The 15,864-nt window shown below is 55.0% G+C and overlaps 1 protein-coding gene across 2 annotated transcripts; it reads right to left on the reverse strand.

The window, feature by feature from the left end:
* Window positions 1-1,663: 1,663 nt before the first annotated feature.
* Window positions 1,664-15,072, reverse strand: TRIB3 (tribbles pseudokinase 3). 2 transcript variants are annotated; one of them, XM_054723829.1, is made up of 4 exons: window positions 14,851-15,072; window positions 10,629-10,919; window positions 6,995-7,287; window positions 1,664-3,012 (listed from the first exon to the last, which is right to left on the reverse strand). In XM_054723829.1, exons 2-4 carry the CDS (start codon window positions 10,917-10,919, stop codon window positions 2,520-2,522), a joined length of 1,077 nt encoding a protein of 358 aa, XP_054579804.1. In that variant the 5' UTR covers window positions 14,851-15,072; the 3' UTR covers window positions 1,664-2,519. The 2 variants fall into 2 exon arrangements, with proteins under 2 accessions (XP_054579804.1, XP_054579803.1); XM_054723828.1 differs by lacking the exon at window positions 14,851-15,072 and adding an exon at window positions 12,511-12,709.
* Window positions 15,073-15,864: the final 792 nt, after the last annotated feature.

Genomic DNA, 15,864 nt, shown 5'->3' on the forward strand with positions numbered 1-15,864 from the left:
TGTTCTGCCAGGTGGTTCTAAGTGTTATGAAGAACCACAAAGGCAGGGAAGCGGGGGGAGAATGATGAGAGGATGAGGGCTATAGGTCTCTCCCCATAAAGCTGGTACAACAGTGTGGAGAGCGACTACAGTGTTTGGACAGGTTCAAGCCTTGGACTAATGAGAGGACACAGTCCTCTCATGGCCACGTGCAAGTCCCAGCTTGGAGGGCAGAGCCCTCTCAGCACAATTATAGCCAACAGCTATAGTTGTAAGCTTGAACCTATGGTCCGAACACATGGCCCCACGTGCCCGAGTGACGTGGGCTTGATAGAGTTCAGGTGCATTAACTGAGTAGGATCGAACCCGCGAGAATGTTGTAAACATCCTGACCACGCCCTTACTTTGCCTCGTGGAATCTGGCTGTAAAATAAAGACACGGCTTATAGTCCGTGGTGCTGGCGCTGTCTCTCCATTAGAGGACAGTGTCCCACCGAGACCCAGCTTTCATTCTCTTGTCTGTCTTTCTCAGTCCTTCACCGCCCCCACTCAGGCTCACCGAACCTGGCTGAGCTGGCGCGGCACATAAGGTGCCCTGGGGCTGAGTATGCCATGGCCATGCCAGCTTGCCACAGTAGCTCAGAATTTGACCTCTGATAAAGCCCCCCACACCTGTGACCCCATCCTAGCCTCACAGGCAGGTAGAATTTATACCCATTTTCCCCTGAGCTGGAGTCAAACACACAGAAGAAGCTGAAATGAGCTCTGAGTCCCTAAGGAATCAGGATTTCTCCCGATACAGAGGTTCTCCAACTAGAATGCACAGCCATCGCCAAGAGGCTTGTTAGGAGGCAGGCACCTCCCCCCTGCCCCCCATCCCACATCTGACTCACTAGGTCTGGGGAGAGTCCAAGACTCTGCATTTTCTTTTATTTTTAAAAATTATATTTAAAAAAAAAGTATATTTATTTCAGAGAGGAAGGGGAGAGAGATAGAAACATCAATGATGAGAGAGAATCATTGATCAACTGTCTCCTGCTCACCCCGCACTGAGGATGATTGAGCCCCAAACCTGGGCATGTGCCCTGACCGGGGAATTGAACCTTGACCTCCTAGTTCATAATAGGAGGACTCTCAACCATTGAGCCACACCATCCCAGCAAGTATCTGCATTTTGAAGCAAGCACCCCAGGGGGCTGCCCAACCACATCTCAGAAACCCCGTTGTGAGGGCTGCGGCGGTGCAGGGGCGGGCAGGCCTGCGCTGACAAGTGCCGGAAGAGGCTCCAGGTCCAGCCGCACAGGAAGGGAACAGACTGAGGCCCAGAGACACCACGCAGCTTGACTCCAGGGCCGAGTTCTCAAGTACGACAGCAGACAGCGCCACCCTCCTTCCTCAGGGCATAGATGTCTCTAATGTGACAGCAAGGACAACAGAGCAAAGAGGCAGAAAGAGACTGGAGCCTTCCTGAGTCAGCCAGCCCTGAAACCACCCACCTACTGACTCCTTTCTTTGTGCGAAATACATTTCCTTCTGCTTTAAGCTACTTTGACTCGGGGTTTCAGGTACTTGCAGCCAAAATTGACCCCAGGTGAGACCCACAGCCTCCAGAAGAGGAGTCGCCGTGGGGCTGGTTTGGGAAAACTGATGAGAGACCAGAAGAACTGCCTGGGAGAAATAAAAGTATTCCATAACTCCTTTATTAGGCACAAGGTAAAAATATATTCTCAGAGCATCCAAAACCTATAGTGCTGATGTGGGGTTCTGGACCCCAAGTGTCCCCAGAACTGGACTTAGGCCTTTCCAGGAGGCCAGGGGCAGGCCCCACCAAGTCCTGTCCCCCAACTCCAGTCAGCAGCTCAGGTCCCGGGCTGCTGAGACGGACAGGCCTGGACCCTCATTCCAAACCACTCCTTGAGCTGGAGGAGGACCCGCCTCACAGCTTGAACTCTTGGTCTTCCAGCCCAGATCCTTGGCTCAGACCGGACAGAGGATCCTCTGGCCAAGGGGACACAGCTGCTGGAGCGGATTCGCAGCAGGGCCTGGGCTCCGGGCCCAAGGTGCAGGGGAGGGCCTGCGGGCTTTGGCACGGGACGCTTCCCTTCCTCTCAGGCGCAGCATACAAAGGCCGCTGGGTGGGCGGGAAAGGGACTGTCCGTGACAGCAGTGCGGGGTGCCAGCACGCGTGGACGCCGTCGCCTGCACTGACTGTGCCCGGCCCAGGGCAGACGCTGGCCTGTGGGGTGGAAGAGGACAGACAGCCCGTGAGCAGGAGTTCTGTCTCGTGCTCACAGCTGTGTTCTCAGCACCTGGAACAAGGCACACAGTGAGCTCCCCACAAAGACGTGTCGAATGCACCAGCCCGTGTGCACAGGCGTGCGAGCCACACAGGCGTGCCTACAGCACACTTCAACACGCCTCCTCCTTCCTCCCTCCTAGAAGGCACTTAGGGTTTATCTCCGTTCAAAGAGGCGGGAGAGAGCTCGGGGGCGCCCCAAACTCAATCCACAGTTCACAGCTGAGAGTCGGGTAGGGGAGTCCTAGCCATACAGGCCCGCTTCCCTTTCTCCCTCCTCTGCCTCCACTTCCTCCAGCCCTGGCCCTTCGGGGACCACCTGGTCAGCCTCCCAGAGGTGGGCTCGGGATGGGACTGGGGGGGTCAGGTTCTCTCGCAGCCAGGGGTGCAGCAGGATCCCCGAGGCTGTGAGACGCTCGGCTGGCTCCCGGCGGAGGAGGCAGCGGACCAGGCAGCGGGCCGGGGCGGAGAGGCCCCGGGGCAGGGCGTAGGCGCCCCTGCGGATCTTGCCGAAAAGCAGGGCAGGCTCTGAGTCCTGGAACGGGTAGTGGCCGGCCAGCATGGTGAAGAGCGCCACGCCCAGGCTCCAGACATCCGCCGCCTTGCCCGAGTAGGATGCCCGCGAGCTGAGGATCTCAGGCCCCACGTAGGCCGGGCACGCGTGCTTGTCCCACAGGGAGTCGTCCGGCCCAGTCAGCACGCAGGCGTCCTCCAGGTTCTCCAGCACCAGCCTGGTCCTGTGGCAGCGAGAGGGCAGGGTCAGGGTCGGCTCCCGCAGGAAGGCCCACGCCCCACCCCGCCGGTCTCCCTGCTCGTTACCTGCTTCCCCAGGGCCTGCTGCGACTGGCAGACACCAGACAGTGCTGTATGCGGGTCACTGAGCTCACTGTCCCGATGAGGAAGCCCAGGCCCCGGGAGGTGAAGCCATTGCTCGAGGTCACAGAGCAATTAGATTTGAAACTGGGACTCTGAGAGGAACACAGTTCCCAACAGTCTCTGAGGGAGAGGGCTGAGGGCATTAAGCTTCTCATAACACAGAGGCAAACTTAGGGTCCAAAATGAGAGAAACGGGAAGGGGGACTGGGCCAAACATCTCAGCACAAACCCTGCCCAGAAAAGGTAACATGACAGTCAATATTTACCCACTGTCCACCGGGTAGCTGGCCCGGAGCTAAGCTCGGGACCTGACGCATCTTATTCCACCTCACACCACCTGTGAGCAGGACACCGCTTCACACCCCCAGGGCGCGGGATGGGATGTGAACCCCGCTCTCACGCACTGAACAGCGCTAGGAACTGCGCACATGCTTCCCAAGGGGGCCCCACATTCTCACTTTTCTCCAAGAGAGGCCAGAAATCATATTCCAGCAAAAAAGTCCTGGTTTTTGAAATGTTGGCCACCTATGTCAATTGAAAACAAATGAACATGTATGCGGGGGCCAAAAAAATATGTGTGTGGCCTACCATTTGCAACGACTGCTTTAAACAACTCCCACGGAGCATTCTAGTTTACTTCAATAATAACCGTTCTGCCCTGGCTGGTTTGGCTCAGTGGATAGAGCGTCCGCCTGCGACTGAAGGGTCCCGGGTTCGACTCCAGTCAGGAGCACGTGCCTGTGTTGTGGGCTTGGTCCCCAGTGGGGGGTGTGCAGGAGGTGGCCGATCAATGATTCTCTCTCATCATTAATGTTTCTCTCTCTCCCCCCCCCTTCCTCTCTGAAATCAATAAAAATACATTTAAAAAAATAATAATAACTGTCCTGTTCCCACTGCTATTCATCTTATTCCCATGGCGCCACTTCCTGGGTGCCTGCTGGCATTTCATAAACACTGATCAATCCTGTGAATTACAGTGGAGTGTGTGGGGGTCAGTGTCAACATTATTGGCTCATTTTGCAGCTGCAGAAATCAAGGCTTAGGCAGGTGAAGCCATTGCTCACGGCCAAAGAACAGGTTAAAAATTAGAATCAGGCCCTAGCTGGTTTGGCTCAGTGGATAGAGCATTGGCCTGTGGACTCAAAGGTCCCAGGTTCGATTCCGGTCAAGGGCACATGCCCAGGTTGCGGGCTCGATCCCCAGTAGGAGGCGTGCAGTAGGCAGCCGATCGATGATTCTCTCATCATTGATGTTTCTATCTCTCTCCCTCTCCCTTCCTCTCTGAAATCAATAAAATATATATATATATATTTTTTTTTTTTTTTTAAGTAGAATCAGGATTTGAACCCAGGTCTGTCTGACTCCACTGCCCCTCTTCTACCAACAGTGCTTTTCAAACTATTTCCTTGAAAAAAGAAGCACTTTCTCACCTCTGGGAGATCTGGGGGTGTTGTACCCACCCTTAAGCTCAAAATGATTTGAAGTTGTGCATTAGCTTAAAAATTTTACATTCCACTTCTTACTAAAGGCATTTTAAAATATATTAAAATGGGTTTGGGGCTCGATCCCCAGTAGGGGGCGTGCAGGAGGCAGCTGAACAATGATTCTACAGTTTATACATTTTTAGTATAAAATGTAGAAGGAACTAGAAAATCACCCTTAGACAAACATCACAGTGTAACTGCTACAGGGAAGACAGATGGCTGCTAAAATTAGTGGGTGGAAGTCTGAGGAGAAACACATAACCTCAAAGCGCCTCGAGGTACTTATTAATGACGAGGTATTACTCAAGGCATTTATTAATTACAAAGGGTAAAATGGGAGCTTTACAGTAGAGGCCCTTGGCAGATGCCACCCTAACCAATGACCGATGTTAGTATCACAGTAATACATATCAACATCATGTACTTCCTGATATCATGCACTGAGAAGGACCTATCACTTTTATCCTCACCTGAGGATATGTTTATTGATTTTACAGAGAAAGGAAGGAAGGGGGGTGGGGGTGGGGGAGAGGAAGGGAGAGAGAGGGAGAGAGAGAGAGAGAGAGAGAGAGAGAGAGAGAGAGAGAGAGAGGAGGGGGAGGAGGGAGGGAGAAATATAGATCGGGGATCAAACCCGAAACCTAGGTTTGTGCCCTGACCAGAAATCGAACTCGTAACCTTTCAGTGCATGGGACGACACTCCAAGCAACTGAACCACCCCGCCAGGGCTTCTGTGGTATTCTTGCCAGATATATCACCTCAACTTAACTGTGAGAAAAACATCAGCTGAACTCTAATTGCAGGGCGTTCTACACAGTGACTGCCTGGTTCTCTTCAAAGGTATCAAGGTCAAGAAAGACCAGAAAAGCCCTGACCGGTTTGGCTCAGTGGATAGGGCGTCGGCCTGCAGACTCAAGGGTCCCAGGTTCGATTCCGGTCAAGGGCATGTACCTTGGTTGCGGTCACATCCCCAGTGGGGGGTGTGCAGAGGCAACTGATCGATGTTTCTCTCTCATGGATGTTTCCAACTCTCTATCCCTCTCCCTTCCTCTCTGTAAAAAATCAATAAAATATATTATAAAAAAAAAAAAGAAAGAAAGACCAGAAGAGCCTGAGGACCCGTCAGCCTGGAGGGCACTAAGGCGGCGTGACTGGCGAATGCAGGGTGGGGCCTGGACAGAATCCCGGACACAAGGGCAGAGGGGAAAACTGGTGGAATCTGTGGTTTAGTCAGTAGTACGAAACCAAGGGTAATTTTTTGGTTTTGGTAATTATACTATGGTCATGTAAGATACTAACTTCAGGGGGGAAATGGCGAAGAAAATATGGGACCTCTTTGAACTGTTTTTTTGCAACTTTTCTGAAAGTCTAAAAGTCATTGAAAATAAAGTTTTTTAAAGATTCAATGGGGCCACCCTCCTCCCAAAAATACCTTGAAATGAAATCGATGTTCTAATGGATGTGCATGTGCACCTGGTGGCCTGGCGCACTCTCTGACACATCCTGCAACTCCCAGGATGTGGGGTGGGGACAGGATGCCAGGTCCCTCTGTGTCCCCCCTCCAAAAATCACTGACTTTCAGTTTTAGAGGAAAGGGTTCCTGTGTGGGGAAACTCAGGGCGCATTTTGGCTGCGGCCCTGAGTTGTGTGTGACCTTGAAGTCCTGGAGACACCTTGACAGTCCAGCCTCTCCCCTACCAATCGGGAAACGGAGGTCCGGACACACTGGGCCACCCAGTTGGCAAGTCACCCGGCCAGGCCTCCCACCTCTCAAGCTCAGAGGGAGCGAGGGCCCTGGCTCTGGAGTCACAGCTGGGTTCCCATCCCAGCTTTGTGTTCATTCGGCTGCAGGGCCTTAGGCCACGGACCTCTCTGGGTCTCAGCTTCCTCACCTGCCGCCTGGGGACGGTCACAGCGCCACCTCATGTTTATGAGGACCCAGGCCATGGCAGGCCAAGCAGCGACGCTCTTCACTGCGGCCGCTCCTATCACAAAGGCAGCGCTGCCCTGGCCCGTTTGCCCCAATGGATAGAGCCCCGGCCCACAGACCGAGGAGTCCAGGGCTCAGTGCTGGCCAAGGGCCCTGGTCGGGGCGCGTGTGGGAGGCAGCCAGTGGATGTGTGCCTCTCACATCGATGTTTCTCTCTCTGTCTCTCCCCCTCCACCCTCTCTAAAAATCGATGGAAAAATATGCTCCGGTGAGGGATTCCAACAGGACTGAGTCCCCTTCTCCCCGGGGACCGGGCAGTGGCGCTGGTCCCGGCTTCTCCGCGGTCCGTGCCGGCTACTTGGCCTCCCTGAGCCTTGGTGTCCCCATCAGGGCCCACCTCGCGGGTGGCTTCTCTGCTGCCACACTCACCTCTCCCCGTCGGTGAAGACAAAGCGTCGCAGCTTGAGGTCCCGCAGGACCAGACCGTGCTGGTGGCAGTGCGCCACGGCGGCGGCCATCTGGCCGAAGAGCCGGGCGGCCTCGGGCTCGGGCAGGCGGTGGCGGCGGCGCACCAGGCTGTGCATGTCCCCGCGGGGCCGCGGGAAGAAGGCGTGAAGGTGGTGGGCGCCTGCCAGGACCTCCACTGGCCGGGCCACGTGCCTGTGGGGCGGCAGCCGCCAGTAGGGCTCTAGCACCTTGGGGCGCTCGCAGACCGGGTACACCTGTGGGCGGACATGGCGTGAGCACCGTGGGCACCGCATGGAGCCCGGCTGACCGCGGAAACTCTCAGCTGCCCCTTAGGTACCACTGGGTGCTGGGCGGTGTGCCCAGCGCTCCCGGCAAGACACTCAACCCCGAGAAAGCCGAGAGGCCACACGGCCCAGGGTTCTTAACTGCTACCTTGTACTAGAATGTTCTTAAACTTCCGAGAATTGAAAAAATTACAGAGCCCAGCCAGTGTTGCTCAGTGGCTGAGCATCAGCCTAGGAACCAGGAAGTCGTGGTTCGATTCCCAGCAATGGCACATGCCCAGGTTGCAGGTTTACTCCCCAGTGGGGGACACGCAGGAGGCAGTCGATCAATGATTCTCTCTCATCATTGATGTTTCGCTCTCCTTCTCCCTTCCTCTCCAAAATCAATAAAAAAAATATTTTTTTTAACAAGAAAAGAAAAAGAATAGGTAACCCAAACACAAATAACCCAGAAAGCAGGGAAAGCCCAAAGAGCAGATGATGCAGAAGTACCAGTAGCTTTCTGCCCATTATCATCATCATAGCTTCCATTCTCTAGAATTCACACCGCCCACCCTTCCTTGCGTTCCTACCTGTGCCAGCCACTGGGCATCTAACTTGACTCACAGCCATGGTCCCTGCCCTCCTGGTGCCCACAGTCAAACACAGGCCCCAAAGCGACATATTTATGCACCCTAAGCAATCAACCCAATTCTGATACGCGTTGCCAAGGAACCAAGAAAGGTGCTGGGATACAGAATAACTTGGAAGGGGGCACCTACATTAGAAAGTGTGGTCCTAAAGGGACTCTGAAGAAGTGACCTGAATGATTCAGAAATGCCCGTGGGATATGGTTTCCAGATTTTGGGGGCGGGGGGGGGGGGGAGGCACAGGCAGTGCAAAGGCCCTGAGGCAAAAAAATGAGCTAGATCAGCTCTAGGAATACAACCAAAGGTTGGGGCGGCTGGAACAGGGTGGGGAGGAGAGGGGAGGGGAGGGGAGGGAAGCCTGTGGTGAGAGCGGCTGAGCTTGTGGCTTTACGGACATCAGATGGAAGCCTCCAATGTTCAGAGAAGGTGACTTGTTGGAAGTCATACAGCTCGTCAGCGGCCAAGCTGGTGTACTCCCTTTGGTTCACCTGACTTGAAACCCTTGGCATGTTATTTTAACTGTGCCACAGAAAGTAAAAATCAAAGTATACACATATTTAATCCATCAGGGGAAAAATGTAAGCATATGTCTTAAAAAATAAAGTTGAGTGGCATGGAGGGAATCATCCACAGAGACTTTTTCTATTAGTTAGGGTAAGCACATCCCTGCCTCTGTGCATTTGCACTTGCCTTTCTGCTGCCGGATGCTCTTCCCTAAAGCTACTCATGGGGCCGGCTACCCCTGGAGCCAGCTCCCCCAACCCACACAAGTCACTACTCAAATGTCACCTCCTCAAAGAGGTCTCCCAGACTTCCCTAACTAAAATCACCTGCACCTGCCACCCTCCCCGTCCCCCTCTCTGCCAGCTCCATAGCACTTACGATCACCTGACATCAATTACACTTATTTCCTTGCTTACTGTCCAAGTCCCTCACTAGATGAAACATCAGCAGAACTTTGTCTGTTTCTGAGCCACAGCACGGTGCTCGCAGGGGCTCACTGGTTTGTTCAACTAATGAATTAGGCGACAATCTACAAAGGCAGGTTGTTGCTCTTTCTACACCCTGACCAGAAGACCCCAGACATGTGGAAATGACAGGATACAGCCAATGACAGGTCAGCCCCCACAGTTCATGCTGGTGTGGGGACAAGCAATCCCTGTAGACTCCCCTAAATGTTCCTAAATAATTGGGGCCCTATGAAAGCATGCGGCTCTGGTTCCAGCTCGCGTTAGTCACTCCCCTCAGCGTGGACTTCCTCCCCAGCGGGAACAGGAAAGAACCCTGATGCTACAGAAGGGGACCCAGAGTTCAGGGGCCCCTTAGAGTACCTGGGGCAGAGCACTGGGGAGCTGCATCAGGCAGCTCAGAGCCCTGATAAAGCTGATGGCTGGACCACTTGTCCAGATCTGTTCCCCTGTCCACTGCACCCCCATCAGCAGGAGCTGGAGCCAGCTGCTGCTGCTCCCAGTTGGAGGCTTAGGTCCTTTTGCTTCTTGTTCATTCCCAAGGGGACCCAGACCCCCTTCTCCCCCTCCCTTATTAGCATGTGCCCCGGTCTCCCCCATCTCCCATACCTCTGCCCACCAGGAGCAAATCTGCTCTGCTTGTGTCCGAACCACTTGTCCCAGCATGGGCCCCGTGGCTCTGGGCTCAGCCTGCCGGGGCCCAGTCTCAGCTCTGACCCCTCCTGGTTCTGTGCTGTGGCAAGTAACCGCATCTTTTTGAGCCCCGGTGTACTTTATCTATAAATGGGCCCAATAACAGTAACTACCTCATAGATGGTGTGAAGATGAGAAGAGATTATGCACACTAAGCAAGCAACACAGAACACAGTACCTGGTGCACAGCAAACACCCGTTTTATACTTTCTCCTCTCTTTTTGGGCTGTGACCTGCCAATGTCTTGTGTGGGCCTGACCCTCATGGGGCCTTGGTCCTGCCTGGTTCCTGATTTCGGCCTAGAACCCTGGACCTTGCCCTGGAAAGCCAGGCTCAATGTTATGTGGATTCGTGCATGACCCTTCTCCTCTCCTGACCTCAGTCTGTATTTGTAAAATGGCCGTAGGTTAGGTCCCATGATCTCCAGGATCCCAGTAGTTCTGATGCTTACTCTATCTCATCCTTCTCTTGTGCAAATGCCTTCCGTGGCTCCCCACAGGAGGTCCTCTCTAGCGCTGTCATGCCCAGGGGCTGTCAGCCCCTCTCTCCTGCCCCTGGCTGCACACCTTCTCCACTCAGCAGGCCGTTGTGAAGTCCTATTAATGCCCTGAAGCGCCATGCTCTCTCTCCTCTAGGCCTCTCTGCACAGCTGTTTCCCTGCCTGGGCCTCCCTTGTCCCGCGTCTCCCTAGCTAACTCCTCAGTCTTTTCTGACACCCCCTTGAGTACATTAGAGGTTTCCCCCTCTGCTCTCATGGTCCCTAAGCTCCACCCCTGCAACCTGTATCCATTATGGGGACCTAAGCTAAGCTACGAATTCCCAGGGCTGGGACCCTCTGGTTTACCTCTCTGGTCACAGTCCAGCCTGGGGCTTGACAGAGAGTTGGGGGGCTCACTGGCTGCCTTCCCAATAAACACAGGACTAAATGAATATAAGGGTCCCTCAGGCCTGACAACCCTCTGTAGCCACGGCTCTTTCCAGGCCCCTGTGATGCTGGAGGAGGGCCCCTGGGGGCACTTACCTGGCAGGTGTATTCGGTGCCTGTGGGGCAGTGCAGGGCCCGGTAGGCCCGGCCACCCTCCTCGGGTTCCAGGAGGACATAGGGCCCAAGCCTGGAGGGAGTGGTCACAGCAGGGGCACGGGCTGGAGCAGGAGGTGGGCTCAGGGGCGGAGGGCAGGGGGGCAGCCTGGGCTGGGGTCCACTTCGAGCTTGCTTCCGGGGGGGACACTGAGTGTCTAGGTCATCATCCAACTTCAACGGCTTCTTCCTGGAGGGAGGGCCCACAGGAGCTGCCAAAGGGGTGGCTCGCATCTAGAAGGAAGGAGAGAAAGGCACCAAGTGAGGCTGTCTGGGGCTCCTGTCCTCCCTGCTGATGGGAGGGCCCACTGGCACAACTTACACAGAGGGAGGCTTGGCAGTGAGCACTACACTGACAACGGCATGCACCCCTGACTGGTGCCTCACTTCTGGGATTTATCCTCCAATTAAAATACCCCAAAATTAGCCCTAGCTGGTTTGGCTCAGTGGATAGAGGGTTGGCCTGCAGACTGAAGGGTCGCAGGTTCAATTCCAGTCAAGGGCACATGCCTGAGTTGTGGGCTCAATCCCCAGTGTGGGGCGTGCAGGAGGCAGCCGATCAATGATTCTCTCTCATTATTGATGTTTCTATCTCTCTCACCCTCTCTCTTCCTCTCTGAAATCAATAAAAATATTTTTTCAAAAAATACCCCAAAATTAAATACGTAAATTAATCAGAGCCTTGTGTCTAAGAGCAAAAGGCAGAAAACACCCCCACAGGTCCAGTAGTAGGGGGCTGGTTAAGACATCCTGATACAGCCACAGTGAAATACTATACAGTCCTGAAAAAGGACCAGGAGGCTCTCTCCACACTAATGTAATGATACAAGTACAAGGCTATTCCTGTAGCCCATGTGATAGCAACAATTGAATGTCCATCATTAGGGGACTGGTTACGTAAATTATATTTCATCCATACACGGAACAATTGGTACCCATTTGAAAGACTGAGGCGACTCTTTATTGCTAATTGAAAAGGTCTCCTGCCGAAACCGGTTTGGCTCAGTGGATAGAGCGTCAGCCTGCGGACTGAAGGGTCCCGGGTTCGATTCCGGTCAAAGGCATGTACCTTGGTTGCGGGCACATCCCCAGTGGGAGGTGTGCAGGAGGCGGCTGATCGATGTTTCTCTCTCATTGATGTTTCTAACTCTCTATCTCTCTCCCTCTCTGTAAAAAAAAAAATCAATAAAATATAAAAAAAAAGAAAAGGAAAGGTCTCCTGAGTGAATTATTAAGTGAAAAACAAGAGTAAAGTGGAAAGATGGATTTGGTAGTTAATGAGAGGAAGAAAGAGAGACTTTGCATGGTATCTACTGAGTATTATAGGGTAGGTAGCTGGTACTTATGAAAGGGAGAAAGGGTTGGGAGGCATGGGGAAGGAGGGGGAAGGATGATGAATGAATGAGGTAGGTACATATGACTGTATACTCTGGAATGGATATATTGTCAAGTGAACAAAGCGAGCTGCCGAACAACACACCTAAGATGATCTCGTGTATGTAAAAACCCCAGCAGCAAATACTGCCATGTCTCTCCATATTTGCACAGCTATCGCTGTGGAAATGCACAGGAAAAAGTCTGGAAGGACCCAGGTTTAACTGGCTGCACAGCGGCTCCTGGCCTCCTGGGAAACTTCTAGAAAAGGAAGGGATTTGGTCAGGAGGCAAGTGCATTTTTTGTTTCAATATTTTAAAATAAAGATTCTACATTCATTTATTGCTTGAGTATTTCAAAACAGATGAGTGGATATTTTTTCAATTGTGAACTTGATGATTGCCTGGTGGCCCGAGAGCTACCAGAATCAGAGCCCACACACGGAATTCACCTGCTGCCAGCTCAGGTTCATCACTAGGTAAGAAGTGAGGCAGGGCAGGAGGTCTCTCCAAGGCCCCAAGAGCTCATTCATTCAAAGGTAGAGGAAGTCACCAGCCTTGCAGCTGTGTCGCTGTGTGCGGTGGGTGGAGGAACCGCCAACGGCATGTCAGGCAGAAAGCTTCTCTCTAGAACCCATCTGCCCACCCATTCAGAGTCCAGCTGTGGGACAAGGAGGCCCAGGTTTAAGGTGTTAGAGGGAGAGAGACTTCGGCCTGATAAAGACCTGCCCAACAGTTTGAGGCGTGATTCATGGGGGAACATCACTCAGAGTCAATTCTCAGACTGACGCGCACCCTCCAATCATGCTACTCCCTAGGGCCGTGGTCAGCAAACTGCGGTTCTTGAGCCACATGCGGCTCTTTGGCCCCTTGAGTGTGGCTCTTCCACAAAATACCACGGCCTGGGCGAGTCTATTTTGAAGAAGTGGCATTAGAAGAAGTTTAAGTTTAAAAAATTTGGCTCTCAAAAGAAATTTCAATCGTTGTACTGTTGATATTTGGCTCTGGTGACTAATGAGTTTGCCGACCACTGGCCTAGTGCATGGGCCGCCTTGGGAGGGAGGGAGGGAGGCCCCCCCCCCACCCCCGCTTGAGTAAAAGGCCATAACCTGTCTTGGTAAGAATGCATTTGGGGGTGGCATTCGTCAAATATTCCCGGACCCTTCCCGGCTGGGTAGCCCTGGGCAAGGTCTTCAACCTTCCTGCACCTCAGCTGCCTCACAGGCTACAAATCTCAGGATTTTTGTGGGAAGAAAGTAAAATACAAATAGGGTAGTATGGCCCTGTTACATGATAGGTATCAGGAAATAGTCACTACTGTATTATTATTATTATTATTATTATTATTACTACTACTACTATTATTCATAGATGAAGATGGCTTAAGTGCTACCCTTGGGAGCCTCAGAAATCTCCCCAGGGCTAGGCTAGGATGACACTCCTTACCTCACAGGTTTTTCTGAGTCAAGCAAGGTGATCCCTGGCTGTGTAGATGCTTGTGCCTGGGACCAGAGACACCTGGAGTGGTTCTCCGGTGGTTGTATCAGCACCCCAGGTTTATTGGGCCCTATCCAAGCCTCAGAGCCCGGTGGGGCCGAATCTGAGTCTATAGAGGAACAAGGGAATTGGCAGGCAACACTGAGGGATCTCCACTGTAGGGTGGGGGCAGCGCCTAATCCCTGACAGCCCCGGGGTGGGGGATAAGGGCAGGTCATACCTAACACACACTTACACAGCAGGGCACACAGGTGTGCACACGCCCCTCAAAAACACACTTTCTCCAAGCCAGCCAGCCCAGACACACATCCACAGCAGAGAGGGGCACACACATCCTTCGGTGACACACGCGTCTCCCTCCATGGGCAAGCGTGCACGCGCACACACACACAGAGCTCTCCCACCTATCGCATTCACACCCAGCCTGACATCCCCCGCCCCTGGCCTCCCACCCCAGGTCTGGCTGGAGGCAGTCGCGGGAGGGAGGCCGGGTGTCCCAGGACGGAAAGTGCAGCGGGAACCGAGGGGCGGCGGGGAGTCCTGGAGCGGCTGAGGCAAAGGAAGGAGGCTGGGCCCCAGGGTCGGGGGACGGGGTGCACCTCGCCTCCCCCTCCCAGCCTGTAGGTACAACGCACACCTTCCGCAGGAGCAAAACACACGCGAGCACAGCGCAACGTGCGAACCCGCAGCCGCACCTCTGGGCGCACACCTGAGGCGGACGCCCCGCACTCACCCGGGTCCCCATCCGCGCGTGGCACCCGCGCTCCCACGGGCCCTCCCCGGGGCCCCCGCCCCCGAGGCGCCCAGCCCTGCCCAGCCGTGGCCCCCGCACAGCCAGCACCTGCCACCAGGTGCCCGGCCGGCCACGGAGACACAGAGCCCCGAGACACATCCCCACCCAGACCCCACGCAGATCCCAGACACCCCCACAGTGACACAGACCCTGCACACAGCCCCCCGATGCCCCCACAGTCCTTTACACACGACTCCCCCGCCCCACATTCACCCAAAACGCACACAGCCGCACACCTCCGGGGGCGCCACCCCGACATCTCCGTGCCCGGCTCCCTCCGCACACGCGGGCGACCCCAAGCCCGGCGGGGCCGCGTTACCTGAGACCCGGGGTGAACACACGGCCCAGGGCGCCTCCACCTCCGACGGCGGGTGTGTGTGTGTGTGTGTGTGTGTGTGTGTGTGTGTGCGCTCGCGGGTGTAACATGCGGCGGCCTGGAGGCTCCCGGGCCACCCTCCATCGACGGCCCCTCCAGCCTACCCGCCCTGGCCCTCCGCCGTACCTTTCCTCGTGCAGCACAGGAGCCCGAGCTCAGAGTCTCGGAGCTCCGCTGCGGCCGAGCTCGGCGTCCGTGGGAGCTCTGGCCTCCACCCGCCACGGCCTCCCGGGTGCGGAGCCGCCGCCGCTTCCGACGCAGGTGTCCCGGGTCCCGGGGCGCCCCGGCTCCGGCTCCGGCTCCGGCTCGGCCGGGTGATGTAAACCTGAGCTAATCGGCCGCCGCCTGACGCGCTCCGGGCCGGGATTGCACCATCCTCGGCGCTCCGCCCCGCGGGGTCAGGCCCGAGCGCGCCCCGCCCCGGCCCCACCCTCACCCGCAGGGCACCTCGCCTCTCGGGCCCTCTAGGGGTGTCTCGTCGCCAGCCCTTTCCCTTCCCGCCCCGCGCCCCGCGTCTGAGTGTAGACACCAGCCACGGATTCTCCCTGTCATCCCGGAAAACGCACTTTGCTTTCCTGAGCCCCAGTTTCTGTGAAATGGGGGAAAAGTGTCTTTCCTTCTCAGGCTGGTGCTGAGGAGAGAAAGGGCAAACCACGATAGGGTCCCGGGTGCTCCCCGTTTAATGGGCACTTTCCCGCCATGGCCTTTTTAAACCGTGGAGAGCCCGCGGCAGGCAGGAAGCTCCGGTATTCCCATTCCACTGAGATGCAGCTCGAGGCTCAGCTATGGGGAAGCGGCCCAGGAACGTGCAAAAACCAGACTTCTAGGAGCTGATTTGGGGCTCAAAAGGGCCAGTGTAGTGCCCTGGGGAGGCCTGGTGTTGGGTGGGCTTCACAGCATTCATTTGCTAAGAGCAGGGCAGCCTAGTGGTTAAGAGCAAGCACCCTAAAACCAGCCTGCCTAAGCGTGCAACTCCCCTCTGCCCAGACCCACTGCGCTACGTCAGGAAAGCTCTTTAATTGCACTCGGATGTCGAGTGTGACTCGACACGGTTAGCATCGGTAGCAGGAATCGAGGAAAAAGCAGGCGAGTGCAAAGGGTTAAAACCCTGCTTCAGTCTTGGGGGGTGTGGCTCAATTG

Source organism: Eptesicus fuscus, chromosome 12 (assembly GCF_027574615.1).
Source record: "Eptesicus fuscus isolate TK198812 chromosome 12, DD_ASM_mEF_20220401, whole genome shotgun sequence".
NCBI classification, from domain to species: domain Eukaryota; kingdom Metazoa; phylum Chordata; class Mammalia; order Chiroptera; family Vespertilionidae; genus Eptesicus; species Eptesicus fuscus.